The sequence below is a fragment of the Loxodonta africana genome, chromosome 12, assembly GCF_030014295.1.
Source record: "Loxodonta africana isolate mLoxAfr1 chromosome 12, mLoxAfr1.hap2, whole genome shotgun sequence".
Taxonomy (NCBI): Eukaryota; Metazoa; Chordata; class Mammalia; order Proboscidea; family Elephantidae; genus Loxodonta; species Loxodonta africana.
In genome coordinates this window covers 37,107,822-37,132,882 of record NC_087353.1, presented here as the reverse complement: position 1 = coordinate 37,132,882, position 25,061 = coordinate 37,107,822, and the positions used below count along the sequence as shown (strand labels likewise).

General features: G+C 48.6%; 1 protein-coding gene across 1 annotated transcript in view; it reads right to left on the bottom strand.

The window, feature by feature from the left end:
- The window catches only part of KLHL29 (kelch like family member 29), a 177,055-nt gene extending 152,315 nt beyond the window's left edge, over positions 1 to 24,740 (bottom strand). Inside the window, exon 1 of the mRNA XM_064295083.1 lies at positions 24,027 to 24,740. Coding sequence (XP_064151153.1) covers positions 24,027 to 24,440 — 414 coding nt within the window. The 5' untranslated portion in view covers positions 24,441 to 24,740. The remainder of the gene's footprint in view (positions 1 to 24,026) is intronic.
- Between the last annotated feature and the right edge of the window lie 321 nt (positions 24,741 to 25,061).

Below are 25,061 nucleotides of genomic sequence, written 5' to 3'. Positions count from 1 at the left end.
GAAGGCTCATTTTAAGGTGAGGCTATGTTATAAGTCTCACCCTCCATCCCCGAATTGGTATCTCTCTCTGTAGACACAAACATACATAAATGGCTTGCCCAGAGTTTCACATTCCAAGGGGACGCTGTAGTAGGTTGTGAAAGGGACGTGGGAGTACCGTAGCCTCTCGCTTTAATTGCCCTTTGAAAGTTTTCCAAATTGGAGTCCATATGCTAGAGGAAGCAGGCAGGTGGTCATTAGAAGGCTTGTGGAAACATTTCTTGACACCAAAGAATAAGGTGTGATAGTGTTTCATTTCATCTCAGCAGAGAAGAGGGTCAGGAGGTCATCCCGCTTGCGGATTAAACTCCTAGTCTCAAGAGCAGGCTTCATGAAAACTAGCTGTCACCCGGATGTTCCTTCTTTAAGGAAATACTGTGAGGAGACTCTTTCATGAAGAGTGGCGCTAAAGTAAAACCCAATCCCTCGAACACTACTTTCTCCTCTATTTGAGTATTTTAAAGGAAGAAACATGTTTCTTTGGAACTGTTGCTGTTGTTAGGTGCTGTTGAGTCATAGCGATCCCATGTATAACAGAACAAAACGTTGCTTGGTCCTGCACCATTGTCGCAATAGTTGGTATGTTTGAGCCCATTGTTGCAGGCACTATGTCAATCCATCTCACTGAGGGTCTTCCTCTTTTTTGCTGACCCTTTACTTTACCAAGCATGATGTCCTTCTCTAGGGATTTGTCCCTCCTAATAACATGTCCAAAGTAAGCGAGACAAAGTCTCACCATCCTTGCTTCTAAGGAGCGTTCTGGCTGTACTTCCTCCAAGTCAGATTTGTTTCTGGAAGGGACCCATTCTAAAATATAGCTGAAACCCCTACCTGAATGAGATGTGGGAGCAGGTGTATTTCAGCAAGTTCACAGGTGAATCAAGGACAAGTTTGGGGCACAAAGCCTAGAACTGTGTCCTGGGTCTGCAAATCAGTGGCAGGCCTCCTGAGATGTTCCTTCTAGGGCAGGACAACCTCAGGCAACTGAGAAGCAACTGCCAATTCCCTTTGAGCCCCTGCGTGTTAATGTCTTTGGGTCTTCTACCCCTTACCCTCCACCACCACCCCTGGCTCAGTGTTGGTGCTTAGAAATGTTAAATAACAACAATAATAATAACACATCTGAGTGTGACACTTTAATAGCCAATCTGTCATTTTCCTACTTTGTTTCTGAGATTTTAAGAACTGTGCCCTTCCTGCACAAAACATCAGGGTGCATTTATACTAAAAAATGAAACTAATTAAAGTGTTTGCAAACCATAAAGCACACTACCATAAAACAGCAGCAACCCTATTTTTCCAGTCTACGAAGATCTTTCTTCCTAGTTTTGTGGCCTGGCCTGATGAGCGAACCATTGGAATTGGGAGGCAGGGGAGGTGGAAGCCTGGTGGAAGCTGTGCTGCCCTTGAGCCGGGCCCTGGGTTCCTGGGCTCTGGTGTGGCATCTAATGGGCGCAGGGCAAGGGTGGCAGCCAGGGGGCTGGACTCTAAGGGGCTGGAAGACAAGCTACCCTTAAGGTGCTCAGAACTCGACCCACTTAGTAAGTGGCGGTCTCAGGAGGGCTTTTCAAAGGCTGAGCTCGTCGGGCTGACAACCAGTGAGAACAGAGGGCACAGTGGTTCTGCTGGCTGCACAAGGCTGGGATAGGCATGTGCGGTCTTGGTACAAGGTGGATCAGCCATCACCCCTGTGACTTGGTGTGTCCTTCCTTACAAATGGGACGCCTTGGAAGAGGAGGGCTCTGGGCTATTCTCCATAAGGAAGTACCCTTCACAGAAGTCCATCCCAAACCAGCTGCGCCGTAAGAAACTTCTCAGTAAACCAAGTGTAAGGATTTGTTGTATGAATAAATGGGAGAGAATCCACATGATGCGCAAGGTGGTGGGCAGGAAGGCAGGGTGTGGGGACAAGAAGGGGAAGACCAGCCATGCACACTACAGTGCTAGAGGTTCACTCAAGCCTGCCACAGTGTAAGAGGTGTCTGACCTCACAGACGGACTTGGGAGAGCCCAGCTGGGCATCACTGTTCAGAAGCTTTACTTGGTAATTTTTCAAAAGAGGGTCCATTTCTTTAAAAAAAAAAAAAAAAAGCCTCCAGGAATTGATCTTTAAAACAAAACTTGTAACCTGTATTTCACATACCGTCACCACTGGTGCTGTCTACTGAGCACTGAATTGTTCACCAGGCTAAGCTTTCTGCCTGGAATTTCCCTAATTCATACACAACTCTTGTAAGGCAGCACTACTGTTGTCTCCATTTTACAGGTAAGAAAAAAAAGCTTTCTGCCTGGAATTTCCCTAATTCATACACAACTCTTGTAAGGCAGCACTACTGTTGTCTCCATTTTACAGGTAAGAAAAATGGGGTTGCAAAGAGGTTAATCAACTCACCAAGGACTCAAACCCCGGGCCACCTGTCTTTATAGCCTGTGTTTTTTCCAATTCATGTTCTGACCCCTTCATGTCACAGGGTCACACACAGGCTCCAGCTGGGCTCACCTGCATCTCAGTTGGCACTTAAAGCTGATGGTTTGGCTAAAATGTGTGTGTGTTGTGGGGGGACAAGTGAGAGCCGAGGTTGGTGAGGTGAGTGGAGGTGAGATCACCAAGGGCCTTAAGCCACTTTATCTTCAGGGCAAGTTTGGAGTAATTGCAATTTTTTTCATAAAGCAGAAGAATGACAGGATCAGATTTACAGCAATGGGGAGAATAGATGGGGTGGGAGTGGACAAACGGGAGGCAGGGGGAGATTGACGAGGAGGACGTGTGTCCCTTAGGGGCGACGGAATGGTGGCCTGGGTTACGGCAGTGGAAGTAGATGTGGACAGAAATAGATGGGGTTGAGAAACATTCGATGGTGGAACTGATAGGCAGTGATGAGGAGGAGGGTGGCAGTGGGAGGAAGAGCCAAGGGGGCCTGCAGCCTCTGGCTTGCACAGCTGGGTGGATGGTGGACCCTATCCCTGATCCAGGCGTGTAATGGGAGAAGCAGGTTTGGGGCTAAGGATACGGAGTTCAATCCTGGCCATTTTACATTTGAGGCTCTTGAGAGATACATAGGGGCAGACACCCAGGGAAAAGAGTTGGGAGTTAGGGGCATGGGCTTTGAAGTAAAGAAGATCTGAGTTCAAATCCCACTTCTACCACTTAAGAGCTAGAGCACTGAGCAAGTTGTGTAGGAAACTCAGTTTCCTCATGTGTAAAATGGCGACAATAAACCTACCACATGGGGTAGCTGTGAGAACTGAGAGAAGCATGCAGAGCTCTCGGCCCTTGACAAATAGTTTAAAGAGCAAAGTAAAACAAAACAAAACAACAACAACAAAAACACTGCTATCACCACAAACACCAACAAACCGTGGGTCAGAGCCCAGGAGAATTCAGGGCTTGGGTTCTGGGTCTGAGAATCATCAGATAGAAGAGATGCTTTTTCATTTCATGGAAGCGTAGTGATTACTTTGCAAACTGTCTTGACCTGGGATCTCTTTAACAGGTGAGGCCCTACACACATTTCAATATGTATTTAATTTATTTATAGACTATTGAAGACTATCACTAAGATGCCACACAAGGAACAAGAGGCAGCCACAGGGCTTATGAAATGAGAATCTAACACCACGGACAAATGGAGTATGATATTCAAAAGTACACAGCTATTTTCTAGTAAAGCAAGTAGGTTTCCATGATTATACCTTCTTCTATCCACGATTCAATTCTATAATTCAACTCATTCTTATTGAGCACCCATCACAGAACAGGTAAGGGTGAGGTGCTAGCAATACAAAACCTAACAAGAGAAAGTCCTTGTAGGGTAATACTATTCAGCTATACGCATCCCCTCCCTAATGAAATCAGCTTTGCTCTTCCTCAAAGCATGCTGGGGATGAATTCGGGATGCACTCAGGCTAAGGTATAAGGCTGGGAGTGGCATGACTAGGCCAGCGGCCATGGCCAAAGAATGCCTTAGCAACAAGAAGGAAAACATCTGGGCCTGGACGTGAAGTCCCTGGGAACACTGACTGCCCAAGGATGTGGGAGAGAACGATGAGCCTTGGTCCTGACTGGAATGGTATATAAGCTTGGGTCCCTTGCTAGGTGGTTGTGGAAAATACTGCAGCCGGCCGCCATTGGAGAGCAGCTGCTTGCCCATGTCAGTAAGTTTCCCTGAATAAACTCATGAATCTGGAAAGGGCTACGTGTCAGTTCTTCAGATTATCTGCCAGGACACACAATGAGGGTCTTTCCTTGCTGGGGCTGTCCCCCCCACAGTCCTTTATCTCAAGGACCCACGTTCTTGGGGGAGAGACAGACAAGTTGAAAAGCGAAGGCCACACGATGACGGCTATGGCAGCAATCACAACAGATCGCATTACAGCATATGCACATGGCACCAGGCACCACTGCTAGTGCTATGCGTTCTAACGTCCCCAACAACCCAATGAACCAGGTAGTACTATTATCCCATTTTATAGAAGAGGAAACTGAGGCTCTGAGAGGTTAAGAAACTTGCAGAAGGTCACAGAGCTAGAAAGTAGAATAGCCAGGATTCAAATGCAACACGAACAGTTTGAATCCGGAGTCTGGGTCCCTATCCCATCGCTGTGCTGGCAAAGATGTGCGCTAAGTATTCATATATCAGGTGTGCATTGGGTATTCCACCTAGGACTGATTCATGTGGTTGGCTACCGGGCTAATTGTTCCCTCCTCCATGTAAAGCCCCTCTTGCCCTGACAGCCTTTCACACTACAGACCTTCCTCCTCTCTCTAGCTGCCCCTAAGCACACCATCCGACATAAGTCACTCCTTCGGTGAAAATCAGTACCAGTCACCAGCTGCCTCAGAACCACCCACAAAGTTCGCAATGGTTCCTGGAGTTCCCTAGATGGCTATGGAGGGGCTTCTGACCAGTCAAAGCCAGAGACAATGTTCACCTACTCTTCCCAGATCTGCACGTGGGGCAAAAACTCCTGCTTCCTCCCCTACTTTCCTTTCAGATTTTCCTCTACGCTGAACCGAGTTCTTTGCTTTGATTAAAAAAAAGATAGACCCTGGCCCCAGCCACCACCTCCACCATCTCTTCACAGGGCCATGTGGAGACAACAAGGGTCTGAGCTACGGGGGAGGAGCCACAGAGTGTGTGGTATCCATGAAGTCCCAGCTGCCTTCCAACCTGGAGCCTCCAGGATCTTGACGTCATAGCCCAGCAGGTCATGGACTCTTCAGGGTGGGAGCGCAGGACTGAGAAGCCCCCCTCAGGATGGGTGTTGGCAGGCTGGTGCTCATCCCACCAGGGAAGCAGCTGCCGAGGCCACCTGCCTGACTGACCATGTGTGCGTCAGTGCTCCAGTCCTCACATCTGAGGGAGCCCGAGGTGGGCCTGAGTGGTGGGGGAGGGCTGCTGCTACCTCAGTGGGGCCACGGGAGCCCACCTGGGCCCTGGCTGTGCAGCCAGCATTCCAGGGCCCGGAGGTGAGGATTTTAAAAGGAAAATATATAGTCTAGTGTTGGAAGTAGCAGTTATTAATTTCTGCTGGGAGGAAGAGTCTGGAAGTGTAACACACATTTTAAGAAGCCTTTGGACCTGTCGAGTGCGTTGACTCTCCTGGTTGCCATGCGACCTGTCACAGCGATGGGGCCCCATCAGCAGAGCTAGGACATCACAGGGATCTCAAAAATGGACACATCCCAAATCCAGGCACCGGTTTCTCTCTCAATTATTTACAAGGAACAGGATGTGGTGCAATGGAATCTAAGCCATAATGCCTTTATAACACAATATTCACAATATTCCCTTCTAATCTTAGCAGATGACAAGCTGCCACTATTGAATTCCCATTAATATGAATTATGGCTACAATATATTTTGCCCAATATCATCTGCTCGGCCTAATATTGTGGAGGAATCAAAATCGCACCCTCAGCATATTTCTGGTGTAAGAGGTGAGGGCAGTGTAGGAAACCTATCTATCTGGCCCAAGCTCCTGACCCTGGAGGAAGCATCCACGTGGGGCAGAGCAGTGGGCAGAGCTCTAAAGTGCGGCTGGCGTGAGCTGCAGGGGCACAAACCTTTCCTCTTCCTTGGCATTCTGCTCAGAATAGGTCTCACCTTGAGTGCACGAGCTGCTTCTGCCCAGGGCAGGCCTGTGTCTACATTACCAGCAGCGTCACAAGGAGGTGTAAGCACAGTTTGGAGTCCCTGGATGGTACAAACGGCTCCTCGGCTGCTAACTGAAGGGTGTGAGGTTCAAGTCCACCCAGAGGCACCTCAGAAGAAAGGCCTGGTGATCTACTTGTGAACAATCAGCCAGTGAAAACCCTATGGAGCACAGTTCTATTCTGACACACATCGGTGGGATTGCCATGAGTCAGACTTAACAGCAATTAATACTGGTTAGGCCGTAGGGTTACAGCGGTGAAAAGGACAGTGATCCTGCTATTGCTTGACTCTAACCTTTGTTCATGCCATTCCCTCTTCCCAGGTTACCTCCCATTCCTTCCTTCGGCCAACTCCCACGCAAGAATCTTCTAAGACTCAGTTTAACCATTATCTCCTCTGTGATGCTTTCCCTGACTAATTAGTCGCTCCTTCCTCCATGCTCCCAGAGTCCTCTAAATGCTGGCTGGGTTGTCAGCCCCCCAAGCTTCGTTACGAGAGCAGCGGCAGTTCAGCGGCAGAATCCTCACCTTCCATGTGGGAGACCCAGGTTTGACTCCTGGCCAGTGCATCTCATGGGCAGCCACCAGCCATCTGTCAGTGGAAGCTTGGGAGTTGCCACAATGCTGAACAGATTTCAGCAGAGCTTTCAGACTAAGAAGGACTAGGAAGAAAAGCCTGGTGATCTACTTCTGAAAAACCACCCACTGAAAACCTACAGAGCACAGTTCTACTCTGACACATGTGGGGTTGTCATGGGAATTGATTCAACGACAACCGATTAACTGGTTAAGTCCAGCGCTGGAGTAAGATGGTTCTTTATGAGCCGTGGGACCCTGGACAATACCTCACCTCACTGTGCCTTGGTTTCCTTATCTACAAAATGAAGATAATACTGGCACCCACCTCATACAACTGTCGTGAGGATGAAGGGGGTCAATATAGGCGAAAGCACTAGGACCATGTCTGGCCCATAATGAGCACTCAAAAGACATCAATGATGATGGCACCAATGGTGCTGCTCATGGCAACCCCAAGGACACAGCTGGGATCCTGGCTGCCTTGTTGTCCTCAGATACTTCTAGATTGTTCCTGAGTGCACAGGGTTAATTAAAATGTACACCTGTGCCAGTGAGGTACATGTTTCTAGCCTGGAGAGCATATTCCCTACCAGTGAGATTTACAACCCACTCCTGAACATGATGGTGCAAATGGTTAAGCACTGGGCTATTAACTGAAAGGTTGGTGGTTTGATTCCACCCAGAAGTGGCTTGGAAGAAAGGCCTGGCAATCTACTTCTGAAACATTATTCACTGAAAAAACTCTGTGGAGCACAGGTTTACTCTTGACACACATGGGGTCACCACGAGTTGGAACTGACTTGATGGCAACTGGTAACTGGTCTGAACCCAGAACAGCTAAAGTTTCCCCATTAGCTCCAGCTCCGAGGGATGCTACAGAAATTGACCACGGATATGCCCTCCAATGGCTCCAGCATCCCGCAGAACTCTCCTTTTCAGGGCCCTGGCATTCACACTGTGCTTGGCAGTGTTCTCGCTGCTGGGTGGCCCCAGAACCACTGGGGCTGCTGTGTGTGAGAGGAGGAGCAGCAAGTGGGGAGAGCGGAGCACCCCCTACACATTCAAGCTACCCTGTGAGTCACGATGGGAATCCTCAGTGACACCAACCCCACAATTACCCAGGAAGTGGCCCAGGGGGCCGGGCCACCCTCCCTCCTATTCCTCAGGAATTCTTCCCTACATTTCAGCGGAGCCAATATTGGTCCGAGTTAAGTGCCATAATTTGGGCTCCCTTTTAGTCATTATGATTGGCACTGCCATTTCTCTTAATAAAGGAAATTACTTGGTGTGTCAACTATCCCTGAATTTACACAGATATTCCTTCTCTCTTTCAACTCTAGGGCATTTATTTTTATAAAGTACTTTTACCTGCTGTTTCATCTGGACCCCACAAGAGCCCAGTGCAGTTGGCATTCTTGTGCCAGTTCGTAGGGAAGGTGACTGAGTCTCAGAGCTGAAACGTCTTGCCTTGAGGTTGCTTAGCCAGTAAGGTGTGGAGATGGGCCTGGAACCCAGTCTCCTGAGCCTAGCCTAGGGTTTTTTCCACCCCTAGAAGCCTCCACAAATACGGCCTTTCCTCCACATCCCAGGCTAGACTCTTTGCCCTAGTAGGAAGGGGTGTGCAGACAAACACCTGAACAACTAGACAGCTTTTCTTCCCGTTCTCTCTTGCCCCAAAGCAGTACTGGGCTCAAAGAAGACAGTGGCAAATCGCAGCTGCTCTGACCCTGTCCTTCATAAACAGCCTGCAATGATTCTCTGCTTCTCAGCCCAGGTTTAAATTCACCAGAAATGACTGAGAGACAAGCAGGAGGGAGACTCCCCCTTGAGCTTGGGGAGTGCTCTGAGCCCATCCCAGCCCCTCTGGGGAACAGTGCTGAGTACAAGACTCCCCTTCTGGGATGGAATATGTGAACACGGCTCTGAAAGCAGACATCAGCATGTGGTATTCTTAGACCAAAACAATGTGGTTGTTAGCTGCTGTTGAGTTGGCCCCCGACTCATGGTGACCCCATGCACGATGGGGTTGGACCGTTGTGACCCACAGAGTATTCACTGGCTGATTTTCAGAAGTAGATCCCTAGTCCTTTCTTCCTAGTGTGTCTCAGTCTGGAAGCTCTGCTGAAACCTGCTCAGATCACAGCAACACGCAGGCCTCCACTGACAGGTGGGTAGTGGCCGTGCATGAGGCGCACTGGCCTGGAATTGAACCCCGTCTCCCTCACGGAAGGGGAGGATTCTACCGCTGGACCACCGCTGTCCTCTAGACCAAAACAACAGACCCTCAGGAGACAGAAGGTGTGACCCCAGGCGTAAGGGCCCCCAAACATCCTACCTCTGGGCAGTATCTATTCCACACCAATGGCTCAGCTGTTAAGAACAAAAGTTCATTGAATCAGAGAGTAAACGAACAGACCTATGGCTGGGCATCTGGGAGGTGTGGGGCTGGACCATGCCATCCTGCTCACCTTTTGGTCCCGACATTTGTGGTTGTTTCAAATTGCTGGTGAGCAAAACTGTTTCTGTGGGGAGCCTGTAGCTATCCCTTCAGGCAATGCCACTAGCACCGAGGAAAAATGCTAATTGTACATTTGTTCATCCAGCTGGTCATTCAACAAACTTTACTGGGCTGGACCTCATACACAGCTGTACACCTGGACTCTGGAGCGAGACTGCCCAGGGATGAATCCCAGCCCTTCCGTGTCACCCTGGGCAAGTTACTTACCCTTTCCTCATCTCTAAAGTGGGGTATTTTTTTTTTTTAATGAGAATTAAATAGGTTACGAGAGGGCTTAAAACAGCGCCTGCCTGAAGGTATGAGTACCTTCAATAAAATAAACGAATGCAAAAGCCTGTAGAGAGTTACAGGCAAATGGGAGAAATAGCCCAAGAACATATTAACATTTGAGGGAAAGGGTTCTACTACAGTGAATCCAAGTACTTCGGGAGAGAAGGGAAGGAGTGCCGGACCTAGGGCAAACGTCTTGATGATGTAAAATCAGTGCCATCAACATCACAGCAAATCACAGGACACCAGGCCCCTTAGCGAGCCCACGGAGGCTTTACTCCAGCTCACCATGAGAGTTCTGTCTTCATCATCCTTACTGTGGGTATCTGCAGAAACTACTCAATTCTTTGGAGGCTGTTCCACCTTCTTTCCTCAGTTAGTAAGTAGGCAGAGACAACATCTAAGGCATTTATTCTCCCTGTCCCAACAATGGAACCCTGGTGGTGCAGTGGTTAAGAGCTTGGTTGCTAACCAAAAAAAGGTCGGTGGTTCGAATCTATCAGTTGCTCCTTGGAAACCCTATAGGGCAGTTCTACTCAACTTGATGGCAATGGATTTTTTTTTTATCCCAATGATAGGGGCTAAATACACGAATAAATATTCTAATGTATAAATTCACTGGTTCTGTCCTCACACACTTATTGAGAACCCCCTATATGCTAGGCATTTCAGGGAGCTTATTCTTAGGAGTTCACAGCATGGTAAGGAGAGAAATAGAATAAACAAGCAAGTGTTGTCATTGTTAGTTGCCAGCGAGTCAGCTGTGACTCATGGCAACCTTACATAAAACAAAATGAAACGTTGCCCAGTCCTGTGCCATCTTCATGATCTTTGATATGTTGGAGCCCATTGTTGAGGTTACTGTGTCAATCCATCTCATTGAGGGTTTTCCTCATTTTCGCTGACCCTCTAACTTTACCAAACATTATGTCCTTTTCTAGTGATTGGTATTTCCTGATGACACGTCCAAAGTAAGCAAGATGAAATCTCACCATTCTTGCTTGTAAGAAGCATTCTGGTTGTATTACTTTTAAGACTGATTTATCCTTCTGGAAGTCCATGGTATATTCAGTATCCTTTGCCAGAACCACAGTTCAAATGCATCAATTCCTCTTCTGTCTTCTTTTTTCATTGTCCAGCTTTTGTATGCATAAAAGGTGACTGAAAAGACCATGGTTTGGGTCAGGTGCACCTTTGTCACCAAAGTGACATCTTTGCTTTTTAGCACTTGAAAGAGGTCTTTTGCAGCAGATTTGCTCAATGCAATTTATTGTTTGACTTTTTGACTGCCGCTTCCATGGGCATTGATTGTTGATCCAAGTAGAATGAAATCCTTGACAACTTTAATTTTTTCTCCATTTATCATCGTGTTGTTTATTGGTCCAGTTGTGACTGTTTTTGTTTTATGTTCAGGCATAATCCAGACAGAAGGATAAGTGCCATATAATATCATAGGTATTATAAAAGGGATGTAAATAAAAGTGTTATGGCAACAAGAGAAATAACAAAATAATAGCATTTCCTCCTCTCCCTCGAGGTGTTAATGTTAGGCTGTCAGTTGCAGGATGAACAGCTTTTCTGGGCAGGCAGGAGAGTAAATGGAAATACTAGGAAGAGAAAGTATCAACTGCAAAGGGCCTGGGGGCAGGAGAGATCCCAGCATGTTTGGGAAATGGGATGTAGAATCAGTCTTGCTATTGAGTAGGTTGTTATGGTTTGAATTGTATCTCCCCAAACTGTGTTGTAAAACCTCAACCCCTATACAGATGGATATAATTCCATCTGGGAATAGAGCCCTCAGTTATGTTAATGAAGCTTTATCAGTTTAGGGTGTGTTTTAGGCCAACCAGTTTTAAGATGTAAAAGGAGCTATTAAGCACAGGAGCAAGGACAAACTGACTGGGGAAGACTGAAGTCATACAGAGATCTCCAAAGAACAGAAGCTGAAAAAAGATAAGGACCTTCCGCCCAGAGCCAACAGAGAAAGAGTTTTCCCTGGAGCCGGGGTCTTGAATTCAAACTTCTAGCCTCCTAAACTGTGAGAAAATAAATTTCTGTTCATGAAAGTCACCCATGTGTGGTATTTCTGTTATAGCAGCACTAAGAAACTAAGTCACCCATGTGTGGTATTTCTGTTATAGCAGCACTAAGAAACTAAGACATGGGTGGTGGGCATGAACTGGTCAAATGGCTCATGGCCTGGTACTGCCCGTGCTGGTGCATTTCTCTCAGACACAAACGTGGCCCCACAGAAGCAGTGGAGTGCAGTGGAAGTAAGCTGGCATTTGGGGAAGCAACAGACAGCAAAACGCTTGTTGCAGGAATCAGTGCTGGAGTGAATGAATAATAGGGAACGGGCACTCACAAAGGTCATTGCAGCTGTTTTTACAAATCCATATGCCAGGTGAGGCCTGGCAGGTGGAAGAGAGAAGGCATTCGTGGCTTTTGCTCCGGAGCTGTTCATACAGTGGAGGCGGTTGGTTATTTATTTTTTACATACCAGGAAATGTATTAGCTCACAGAGTAAGAAGCCCAGGGGCAGGCAGGGATCCAGCATTAGGGCCCAGATTCCGCATTTCTGGAATTCTCTTGTTCCTTCCATCCCTTGTGTGTTGGCTTCATCCTCGGGCTTGTAGCACAGTGCTTACAGCAGCTCAAGGCATCATCTCCAGATGTGACAATATCCAGGGGAGGAGAGATTATCTTTTTCTTGTGACACTTTCTTAGAAGCAAGAAAACCTTTTCCAAAATCTGCAACCAGGATTACCCTCAGTTTCCATCAGCCAGAAGTGGGTCACATGACCCATCCTAAGTCAATTGCAATTAAGGGGAATGGGCTTACCACAGCTGGTTTAGAACCATCATAATCCCACCTGGGGCACGGCTGGGGATCTACTTCCCCAAAGCCTGGGAGGCAGTAGATACCTGAATAGAATTGGAGTTCTATTAGAAAGGAAGAGGGAGAGAATATAGATGTTGGGTAGATACCCAGCAACATTCATTATGGGTGCATTGGTGGTTCAGTGGTAGAATTCTCATCTTTCACATGGGAGACCTGGGCTTGATTCTAGGCCAATGCACCTCAAGCGCTGCCACCACCAGTCTGTCAGTAGAGGCTTGTGAGTTGCTATGATGCTGAACAGGTTTCAACAGAGCTTCCAGGTTAAGATGGACTAGGAGGAAAGGCCTGGCAATTTACTTCTGAAAAATCGGGCAATGAAAAACCCTATGGATCACAACCAATCCCATTGCACGTGGAGTCACCACGAGTCTGGGTCAACTTGATGGCAGCTAACAATATCAATACCTGCCACAGGCCATGAAGGTGCTTTATCAGGCCTGGAGCTGTTCTCAGCTTCTGCACTTGCACAGGTAGGGTTACCTGACTTACCTGCAGGCTTGGTCACCCCTCTCCCTGTCTCCCCACCCCCAGCCTACAAGCTTTAGGGCTAGTTCTGACCTGAGGCAGGAATTCTTTAATCTGGATCGTGTTGAATGTCATTCGAACCCTGAGTTGGGTTTACTTTAGTCTGTAAAAAGGCTACTCTGTGCTCAGAGGGTCCCCTTGTCCTGGCAAAGATGCTTCCCCAGGGTAGCCTCAGGCAGATGCTCTTCTAGAATCACAAAGATAATCACAGAGGAGTCAGGGCTGCCCTGTGGACTGGGAGAGGTGGGCAAAACCACTCTTGACAAAGGAGAGAAGCCTTCAGTGTGGGAGGTCCTGGCCTTCACCTCACAGCCAATGGGAAACAGGACCAACTCAGGATGCTGCTGACTGACTGGCCACCCATGAAACCAACTTCATGGGTTTGTCCTTTCTGCCCAGGTAACTCTCAGTGATTCAAATCCATGTTTTTTAAATAAAGAAATCAAATCTGAAAGGATGAGTGATTGGGATCCTCCTAACACGAGCCCCCCATCAATCCAAGACCAGTCTCTTAGCCAAGGGGGATCCAAGTGGGCTTGGATTCCTCACCCCTCCAGGTGTGAACAAGGCTGGAGGATGGGACTGCATGGGAGATATTCCAGGGCTCCGTCTGCCAGGCTTGGAAAGAGTGACTTCCTCCACCCCCCACAGCTCTGCACAGGGAATATGGGGAGCACTACTTGCTGATCAGCCCAGGGAGGGGCTGGGGGGCAGCCCTGTGGCTTTTCCTCCAAGGACAAAAGAGGGCAGGAGTAGAGGCAGGGGGACAGCAAACTTAACCTAAGATGGCTGAGCTGCAGGAGCTGGTCTGGCAAGGAGGGACCCTGTGTGACTGACAGCAGTGTTTTCCTGAGGCACTCTGTGGCAAAAAACAACCAGCAGTTTAAACGAAGGGAGAACCAAAAAACCAAACCAAAACCGTTGCCCTCAAGTTGATTCTGACTCGTAGCAATCCTATAGGACAGAGCAGAACTGCCTCATAGGATTTCCAAGGAGCAACTGGTAGATTAAAACTGCTGACCTTTTGGTTAACAGCTGAGCTCTTAACCACTGTGCCACCAAGTATCCAATGAAGGGAGGGAGGTGCTGAAAGGTGCCTTCTACTATGGAGATAGGGCCTTGCTCCACCCCCAGCTCCAAGGACTCTTTTAATGGTGCTAGCCAGTTATTGTCCAGTCAATTCCAACTCATGGTGATCCCGTGTGTGTCAGAGTAGAATTGTGCTCCACAGTGGCTGTGACTTTTCAAAAGTAGATCACCAGGCCTTTCTTCCAAGGCACCTGTGACGGGGTTCGAACAGCCAACCTTTTGGTTAGTAGTCAAGCACTTAACTTTTTGCATCACCTAGGGACCCCTTTTTAATGACTCTAGGAAAGAACGATGTATTCTTCCATCTTCTCCTACGAAGTAGAAGGCGGGGAAGCTGGGAAAGTAGGCATTTTACTCCAATCAATAGGAAAGGTGTTGGGCAGGAGTCTCGGAATGCATACTGATGTTGTGCCTACGCGCTTTGCAGAGTTCTCAGGGCTCTTTATTTACCAGAGGGAAGGAGGTTTCTTGCCTATGGGTACTAGTGAGGCAAATTCACAATGCAAATTAATACGCCACGACTAGTTGCAATTGAAGCCAGAGCTGCACAGAGAATTCTCCTAAGCCTTTGTTTTAGGGCAGCGAATGGAGTGCTGAAACAGCCACTAAGTTACGTCAGCTTTTCTCTGCAGGAACTTCCATAATGACTCTTCTTGGAGGCATTATGCTTTTGGAGGACTCACGCAAGTATGGCTGCCTGTATCATGGGAGGAGACCCTGGTGGCGTAGTGGTTAAGTGCTATGGCTGCTGACCAGAAGGTCAGCAGTTCAAATCCACCAGGTGCTCCTTGGAAACTCTCTGGGGCAGTTCTACTCTTGTCCTATAGGGTTGCTATCAGCTGGACTCGGTTCGATGACAGCGGGTTTGGTTTGGTTTTGGTATCATGGAAAGTAAGTAAAACAGGGGTAGGGTCAGTCTGCATTGGGTGGAAGTTCTCTTCACCCAAATGACATTAACTTTGTAGGGGCTGATGGTGGACAAATGATCTGGAGGTACATTAAGTTTTCCTTTTTATGTTTATTTCTCCAAGTTCTTTTTAGCATTGCAGACACTTTCCAGCCAACAAAGGGGTTGGGTTCTGAGAGTTCATTTGTAATTTGGCTGTTTAGATTTTGGAACACACTTTCCCTATTAAAAAAAACAATGTTATAAATGGCTATGAGGTTCTCGGGCTAGTTCTCTAAAGCCTATTTAACCCATAAGGTAGCTAAAACACTGTCCTTTTGCAGTGAAAAAAAAATCGTTAATTGCAACATGAGTAATTGAGTGAAACAGGGAAGACCATTAAAACCGGATAAGAAACAGATTTATGTTTATTCTGAGTGATGCTGTTTGCAGAAAACCTCATTTAAGAAGGGACGTTCCCAAGGGCTTTTAGGAAGTGCATGGGATTTGTCCGATTAGGGAGAGGGTGGCATCGGCCTGTCCCAGTCTGTGGCTATTGAGTATCTGCATCAGACCTGCCTGATTCCAGGCCTATCAGGAAGCCTTTTGATCAGAGCTTGGCTCCCATGCGATTTCTCACAGGGAGGAATTCACTGGTCAAATTCCAGGGAGGTGGTCTTCTTGGGGTGATAGTTTTTATTCTAAATCGGCAGGTTAGCATTCTAACGCTCTCAGGAATACCCTCAGGAACGACAGTGTCCCATCCCACCAACTCTGGGGCACTGACAGAGTCAAGTGTTAGAGCTTTTGGGACTAAGGGTCAAATCCTAGCCAGTGGTGGATTCTCCAAGGTAATGTACCTTGGAAGATTCCCTGGGGGCCAGCCAGACACTTCTCCCTAGTGACACAATCCTTGCTGGGTGCACTCCCAAGTCTTTGAGTAGGCAGGATGTGCATAACACAGGTTGTGTGTAAGTGTGTGTAAGTCAATGAGCGTCCCAAATTGATTCCCTATACCAGGCCATGAAGAGGAGAGAAAGAGATGGGTCCTATCTCTTCTTTTTGAGGCGTGGAAGCCTTGTCCAGAAGCTAGAGTGCCAATAACTGTGTCTAATCAAATATGCTGGAAACACTGGGGAGGGTATTGCAAAAGGAGTCCCTAGATTGCACAGTTAAACGCTTGGTTACTAACTGAAAGGTTGGCAGTTTGAACCCACCCACAGGCACCTCAGAAGAAAGGCCTGGTATTCTGCTTCCCAAAGCCCATAGCCAGAAAAACCTTACGGAGCGCAGTTCTACTCTGCAACACATGGGGTCGTCATGAGTCAGAATCAACTGACAGCAATTGGTTACTGGTTATACTGCAAAAACAGCCTCACATTCTTCCCATCCTTATTTCCTGCCTCTTTGCAATATGGGGGAAACCCTGGTGGCGTAGTGATTAAGTGCTACAGCTGGTAACCAAAGAGTCGGCAGTTCGAATCAGCCAGGTGCTCCTTGGAAACTCTACGGGGCAGTTCTGCTCTGTCCTATAGGGTCGCTATGAGTCGGAATCGACTCAACAGCACTGGGTTTGGTTTTTGGTTTTGGTCGCAATATGGTGTTGCAGCTCCTCTTATCAAGGCGGGAGTTTTCTTGCCCATTCCTCGAATCCGGGTTAGCCATGGTGACCTGCTTTGGCCAATAGGACTTTAGCACACATGCCTCAAGCAGAAGTTTGCAAAGTGCTTGCACAGTGTGTCTTGCTCTTGCTGCTCTTGGGACTCTGCGACCACACGTCAATCAGCCTGAGCTAGCCTGATGGGAGATGATAGGCCACGTGAAGGAGAACTGAGGTGACTTGGTCAACAGTCTGTCCACCACAAAAGTGTGAGTGAGGCCATCTAGATCATCCAGCCACTAGCCAACCCCGCAGCTGACCACAGACAAATGAGAGCCCAGTAGAGATCAGCTGAGCCAGCCCAAATCAGAACTGACCAGAAATCCACAGAATTGTGGTTGCTGCTGTAAGCCACTAAGTTTTGGGGTGATTGTTATACAGCAAAAGTGACTTTATATGCATATCTTGCTCCAGCCAATAACGTCTTCTGACCTCTTTACTTTGGAATCCACAGCTGCCTTTTGTCCAGACTATGGCCCATCCCTTACAAATGTGGGAAAATATATAACTTTCTCTCCTTTTTTTTGTTCCTTTAATCAGGAATTTAAGATCAAGTCACTTAGGTCTGCTCTGCCCCAAAATGTAGGCTTTGAAATGGGTGCTTTGGAAATAATGACATTTTTCAGTTTGGTACAAACTTTGTGACTGACAGGTGGGTTTGAGTCAATGAAGATATAATCAGCCCATAGAGCAACTTCAAGTGCAGGCAAACCCATTAGCTCAGTGCTAACGTGCACAAGTTGTCTCACAATGCGTTATCAGGGCCTGATAATTTATCACAAGGGAAATCACAAATTTCTGTTCATGAAGCAAGAAAGAGTTGTCCAGATAAAATCACTTGTGGCCTGGAAATTCACTATGAAAGGGCTTGGCTGATTCTCCCACCTAATCCCACTTAGCGGCCTTTGTTGTTCAGTGTGAATGCAGGAGGAGAGGGAAGGGAGGTGGCCTTCTCATTCTGTAAGTGCACAAGACCATCCTTCATCTATGCAGGGACCCCCAGAACCACACGGGAGGAGGGACCTACCACATGGGGCCTCGCCGTCATTCATATAATTCTACACGGGAATCAAAAATCATCTCCCCCAAGAGAAGCACTTCCCAGAGAAGTTAAGGCGAGCTAGGAAGACTTCCACTGCTAAGGTCGTCTCTATGATTACAAATTTACAACCTGAAAGTCCCACATGCTCAGGTTGTTGTTGCTGTGGTTGTTAGCTGCCAGCAAGTTGGTCCCTGACTCACAAAGACCCCATGTATTACAGAGCAGAACTGCCCCACAGGGCTGTCTTGGCTATAATTTTTACAAAAGCAGATTGCCAGGCCTTTTCCTCGTGGAACCACTGGGTGGGACTGAACCACCACCTTCAGGTTAGCAGCCAATTGCAAACCGCTTGCATCACCTGGGCTCCTTCACATGCTCATAAATATTGACAAATCTGGGTGTTTGGGGCTCTGGTGGAGTCCGTGGAATTCACAGCTCCTTCTGCGCCTCCAACACAGACTAAGTCTCTCTGCTTCCCCAGCCTAGGTTTATTGTCCAGGACTCAGCTCCAAGGAGCAGCGGGAGCACTGGGCTGCCATCGTGGCTGTTTCAGCACGAGTGCGCCTGACCAAAAGGAGAAAAAGCCTCCAGTACATTTCACAGACATCAGCAGAGTCCATTCTTTCAAGAACAAAATTGCATTTTATGAAGCTGTTTCTTTTCTGTTTCATCTGTCAAGCAGGTTTGCTGAGAATAATTTAAAATTTCATGCAGCAACAACTTCGGGGCATTGATGCTGCCTTCTTTCCCACAAACAGGCTTGGCTGTGGAGTGGCGATTCTCCTTCTCAGCAGCATCCTCCTGCTGGGGCCTTGGCTGCCCCTGGGGGCAGGCAGGAATGCGGTGCCGTCTTACAGTGTCTCACTCTTCAGCTTCACCTCATGCCACATCAGCCAGGTGAGGGGGACAGTTCAATGACCCTTCCTTCTGTCTACACAGCACCCGCCCACCAGGGGACTGGCTTTTCCCCCAGTGCATGGTTTGACCCAATCAGTGGTTTAACTTTTTCATAGAATGAGCTAGGTAGTATTCCGTCATTTTCTATGCTTTGAAATATCTTTAGTAGTAGTGGTGTTAACTCTTCTCTGAAAGTTTGGTAGAACTCTGCAGTAAAGCCATCCGGGCCAGGGCTTTTTTTTGTTGGGAGTGTTTTGATTACCATTTCAATCTCTTTTTTTGTTATGGGTCTATTTAGTTGTTCTACTTCTGATTGTGTTAGTTTAGGTAGGTAGTGTTTTTCTAGGAATTCATCCATTTCTTCCAGGTTTGCAAATTTGTTAGAGTACAATTTTTCGTAATAACCGGATATGATTCTTTTAATTTCAGTTGGGTCTGTTGTGACGCGGCCCATCTCGTTTCTTATTCAGGTTATTTGTTTCCTTGCCTGTATTTCTTTAGTCAGTCTGGCCAATGGTTTATCAATTTTGTTAATTTTTCAAAGAACCAGCTTTTGGCTTTGTTAATTCTTCCATTGTTTTTCTGTTCTCTAATTCATTTAGTTCAGCTCTAATTTTTATTATTTGTTTTCTTCTGGTGCCTGTTGGATTCTTTTGTTGCTCACTTTCTATTTGTTCAAGTTGTAGGGACAGTCCTCTGATTTTGGCTCTTTCTTCTTTTTGTATGTGTGCATTTATAGATATAAATTGACCTCTGAGCACTGCTTTTGCTGTGTCCCAGAGGTTTTGATAGGAAGTGTTTTCATTCTCGTTGCATTCTATGAATTTCTTTATTCCCTCCTTAAAGTCTTCTATAACCCAGTCTTTTTTTTAAGCAGGGTATTGTTCAGTTTCCAAGTATTTGATTTCTTTTCCCTAATTTTTTGTTATTGACTGGTTTAACTTTTTAAACTTAACTTTGTATTGCATGCTTACCATGGGACAGATACTATTCTTAGCTTTCCTACATGCATTAATTGACTGAATCCTCACAACAACCCAATGAGGAAAATACTATTATTATTCCCACTCTGTAGACAGAAAATCTGAGGCTCAGAGAGATACTCAGTTTGTAAGTGGCCTAGCTAGGGTTCAAACCCAGTTCTGTCTAACTCAAGAGCTAGAGTTCTCATCAGCTGTGCCATTTTGTGTCAACATGGTCTTTAGTCTAAACTTTCCAACCTATAAGACAAGAGATAAATGTGCCCACTTTATTCCTTGAAATTTGTTTTTTGCTGTCAAATTTCAGTGGCAGAGAGGATGGGAAAAGTTACCGTAATGATGCTACAATGATGGTTGCCATGGTGAAAGCATCATGCCAGGCAGTGTGGGGTGGGGAAGGAGCTGGTCCAGGCTAGTTATGTTTCTAGCTCACTAGGTGACCTCCAGCAAGTCACCTTCTTTCCCTGGACCTCCTCACTATTTCAACCTACAAAATGAGGAGGCTGGACAGCATGGTCCCCCGCCCCCCTCTGGGCTCTGGGGACTCATATTCTGGGGGTTCCCAAGCTGATCTAGGCCCCAGGGGAGCAGTGCATTGGTCTGAGCAGTGTGTGTTTATGTGTGCATGTGTGTGTGTGTGCATGCACATGCGTGCGCGTGTGCCTGTGTGCATGCATATGTGTGTGTGTGTGTGTGGGTTGGAGGGCAGCCCACTAGGGTCTCTTGGTGCCTGAGTGGCCCAGGAGTCGTGCTTGTCCAGTTGGCCTTTCATAAAAACATCCACGAACTCTTTGGGCCACAAATGAGAAAACAAAAAATCAACTCAGGCCTGAAGGCACCAGTGACAGAAAGAATTGTCATCACCTTAGTAAGCCAGCCACTGGGAGCACAGCCAGCCTCGCTCACCCCGGGTAGGGGGCTAGAACCATTCCCACATGGCTTGGCAGAAGGCAGGCCGCAGCACTGGGGAGGAGCTGGCCACCAGCTCAGGTTGCTGTGAGGACAGGCGTCTCTACACTGCCAGTGAGGGCAGAGGACGCAGGGCCCCAAGAGCCCTGGGGATGCCCCGCTCCCTGAGTGGGTGAGGTTTGTCCTGCCCCCAGCCCAACTGAGGGGAAACTCTTAGACTTGACACTTGTCCCCTGAGAGTCACCTTCCTTGGGGGCCCTTATCCTGAATCCTCAGGGTGGCTCTGGCCCAGCGTGGTGCTAGATTCGTCACTGAGGAAGCCAGGCCGACATACTCAAGCAGTCTTTACTGCACTTGGAGGCAGCAGGAACAGCCATGGAGAGGAACACACAGCTGTGTTCCTGGCTTCTCCGTGGCTCTGTCCCACGCCCACCTTCACCCAGGGTGGAATCTTGGTTCTCTTTACGTACTGGTCTTTTCTCAAGGATAGGGCTCTCCAGCTGGAAAACGTTTTAAAAATCCCTTCACTCAATCATCTGGCTTCCAAGACAATGCTGACTCCTTTTCAGCCTGGGGCCCACCAGATGCCCTTTGCCCTCCTAGCTCTGGCTTGCCCCATGTGGCCAACCTACCTTTAGCCCCAACCACCCAGAAACACAATTTCCTGTCTTTGCTACTTGAGGCCTAGCTCCTGGTTCTCATCTGAAGACTTTTCCACTTGGTGAGATTAGCAATGAACACCTTTCTGTACCGGGCATGGCCTTGCCCCAGAGGCCTTACCAGGATGGTGGTGACAGTGATGATGGTGGTGACAACAGCCTTTATATAGGACTCAGCACGTGCCAGGCTCTTTTCTGTTCGGAGCATTTTACATGTGTTAACTCAGTCAGTCCCCATATTAACTCTAGCAGGCAGGTACTACCATCTGTTCCCATTTCACAGAAGGGAGGCCCAGAGAGGTGAGGTCCAGGCTTGCTCAACTAGCAAGTGTTAGTGTGGGACTCAATCCAGGCAGTCCAGCTCCAAAGTCTTGTTTTATTTTATCCACTTCACTAAGCTGCCTTTGCCAATAACTCCACCAGGAGGGACATTCTTGAGTCATTGAGTCACACTGTCCAGCCACAGACTCATTATACACTGGCCGTGAACTCCCCGAGGGCAACAGCCAGACTGCACTTCTTGGTAAATATCTTGTTTTTCTGACCAGAGAAACCACAGACACCTCAGTTTGGGCCTGTCTATCAACTGATGTGATATTGGCATGAGGTTACACCAGTAGGTGGGGGGCAGGCATCTGGGTGGGCAGTAGCTAGGCCAGAATAGCAGAAAGGCACCGCTGCCCAAATTTAATAATGGACCTTGATGGAATGCAAATGGTTAATGTGCTCAGCTGTTAACTGAAAGGTTGGAGGTGCCTCAGAATAAAAACCATAAAACCAAACCCAGTGCCGTCAAGTCGATTCTGACTCATAGCGACCCTATAAGGCCTGGCAAATCTACTTCTGAAAGCTCACAACCACTGAAAACGCTATAGAGTGGAATTCTACTCCGAAACACACAGGGTCGCCATAGTCAGAACGGACTTGGTGGTAACTGGCGGAGGTAGTGGAATCTTGAAGGAAGCTGCTGCTGGCTGCTGTCCTCCCTCCCCCTGCACACCCAGGTCCCCTGAGTGCCCTGAAAAATCCAGATGTAAGTCCTTACAGGTAAGAAACTGGGCAGGAGATGGTTATGGAGGGCAAATTGAACTCAGTCCTGCTGTTGTCACATGCCGAGGAGCAGGCTGTCCTCACAGCCATGAACTTTCGCCCCACTCCCCCTCCCAGCTGCCCAGCTCAGGCCTTGTCCCAGCTGTTGTTTTCTATCTGAGGCTGGGTTCCTTCCCTCCCCTGTGCCTGTGGATTGGGGCCCAGCCAGTCAGGGCTGGTGAGTACTGAGTTGCTTTGGGGCACAGGAGAGGCTCTGTGGTCACGGCAGTACTGCAGGAGGGGCCGTCAGTGCCAAGTCCCCCGACCCCCCCGTGCTTGGCAGAGCTAAAGTCCCCGACCCGGGAGGCAGCTGGTGCCATTGCTAACAAGGATCCATCCTTGAGAGGAAAGAAATCACCAAGTGAGTCTCCCAGGTCCAGCTTCTCCCTCCCACCTCCAGCCCAGCAGTCAGCTTGAGAAGCTGCCACTCTCCATATGGCCAACAGCTGCCCTTGCTGAGGGCGGCCAGATGTGGGTGGCAGGGCCAGCCGGCGGGCTCCACTGGGCAGAGGTCATGAATCTGGAGCTTTCCTGGGGGCTGGCATCCAGTGGAGGAACGTGTTTGGCTGGTCTGGGGACAGTGGGTCCACATAATTCCTACACACCTCTCCTCCATCCAACATTCCTTCCCTCCCTGCCTCAGTGGGGCGATGTTTTCATAACAGGAAAATAAAATCAATAAGGCACTGCAGCAAGATGTCGGAGTGCTCCAAGCCGGCCTCAAATAGCTCCATTGTCTCGGGCATCCACGAGCCCTGCTGCCAGCAGCACTCACGGTTATTAATGGGAAGCAGGGCTGAAAGGGACTTTTGAAAACCACAGGGACAAAGGCGGCAGCACACCTGGAGCGCGGCTTTCCAACACCACAGACACCTCACAATGGCTGGGGCTTGGGCTCCCCTGCCTTTAACTTCTCCGGCAACTTTTATGAAAGCAGCAAAGACACGCCGTGTGTGCACACACCGGCACCAAGAAGGCTCCTGGGGCGGCTCTGAATGGCTGGCAGAGACAGAGGAGGCCTGGGGAGGGATTATGGGGTCGTGTGGTCTCCTGCACACTGGCCTGGTCCCCTTGCCTTGGGGCTCAGACTGCCCTGGGGGAGGGCCAGCCTCTACCCAGAGTCAGGCAAGAGCCTGGACAACATTGATTTCTACATCAGACCCTTTCTGATGCTGGAGCCCCTGCGGCCAGAGGAGACAGGATGGCCTGGGGCTAAAGCCTCTGAGGCAGACTGCTGCCTTGTGGATTCACGTGAAAGGGCCCTACCAGCCGAGGCCAGTAAATATGAACTCTGAGTGCCTCCGTGCCCTTGATGGCACGGTGGGTTGATCCAAGCGCTGGCCTCACGGGTTGTTGTGAGCGTGGGGGGAGGCAGCGGAGGCAAGAATACTCAACACAGAGGTTAACGAGGAGTGAGTGCTGTGTGACTCTTCCCGGGACCCTTCTGCTTGTGTCTTTTTTCTTTTTGCAAACCTAGTCATTGTTGACATGGGAGGCGGGGGGGACTTGAAGGGTCTGAATTCACCTACTGGGGAAACCTGTACTGCCAACTCCCAGTTTCGCTGTGATTTCACTCATTAAATAGCATTTAATCAACACGGCATAGGGCAATGGGTAGCCTCCGTATCTGCCTGTTGCACTAGTTGGTCACAGTGAGAGACCTGATGTAAAATAAAGCCCATGCTAACACTCAGACACAGTTGCCGGGCCCAGCTCCAGGGAAGCGGGTGTTCTGAGAACATGGAGCCCAGCTTGCAGGCTGACCCTACAGAGCCTGAGACGCTAGATGGGGCAAGAGGGGAGGCCGGAGGACACCAGCTCTTACCTTGGTGGTGACGGCTGAGGCAGAGCTGGCCACGAGGCTGGTGATGGCCTCACTGCTGCCAGTGGTGCAGGGAGCGGAGGCTGTAGCAGGCGTGGGCAGCCGAGAGGGTACCACGGGCAATGGCAGGAGGCCAGGCCGGGCACTAAGGCTGCTGGCTGTGCTGCCACCGGCCCCAGCAGTGGCGCTGCAGATGCTGGTGGTCCCATGTGTGCCGTTGGCACTCCAGTCGCGGCGGTCCCAGCCCACCCGGTAATCTCTTTCAAAGCGGCTGTGGTGCCGGGACATCTCGGTGGATGGAGGCTGCTTCTCACAGGGAAACAGAGCCCGGACCTGCTGGCACAAACCAGAGAGAGGGTCGTTCAGGGAAACAGCAGCTCTGATGGGACACAAAGAGGGCACCATCACAGTCAGCATCCATTAAGCACCATCTCTGGGCTCCACAAAGGGCTTTAGAATGTTAGTTCATTTAATATTCACAAGCCCACAAAGCATGTACTCTCAGCCCCACCTCACAGGTGAGGGAGGCATGATTTGCCCGAAATCGCATGGCAAAAGTATCGTAGACAGGATGTCAATCAAGCCATAGTTACATTGAAGTCATGCGTTTTTTCAGCAACATCACACAGCCCAGAACGACATGGATGCACACATTTCAGTTACCGGTTGGAACTTTACACCCCCATCCCCTACTGTGAGAAGAAGATCCTGTGGACCCCTCTGGCCACATTTTCCTCAAGTATAAAAAAGAATATGATAGGGTAATACCATCCAGGCCTACAGACTCACTTTATAGGTAACAAAGTCCTTTATGTAAGTCTCATTGGATCGTTATAGTAGTAGCCCTGTGAGTGGGCAGTTGGCATGAGTGATCCCCATTTCATGGGCCAGGTAACTCATTAGAATGATCCCCCCGAGGTCAGAGGACTAGAAAGTTGCCCAAATCTCTGGCCTTCAGACCCTAGCTCAACTCCATGCACCTGGCCTCTGTTAACCAGAACCATCCCCCAGGTGGCTCTCCTGAACATCTGAACATAA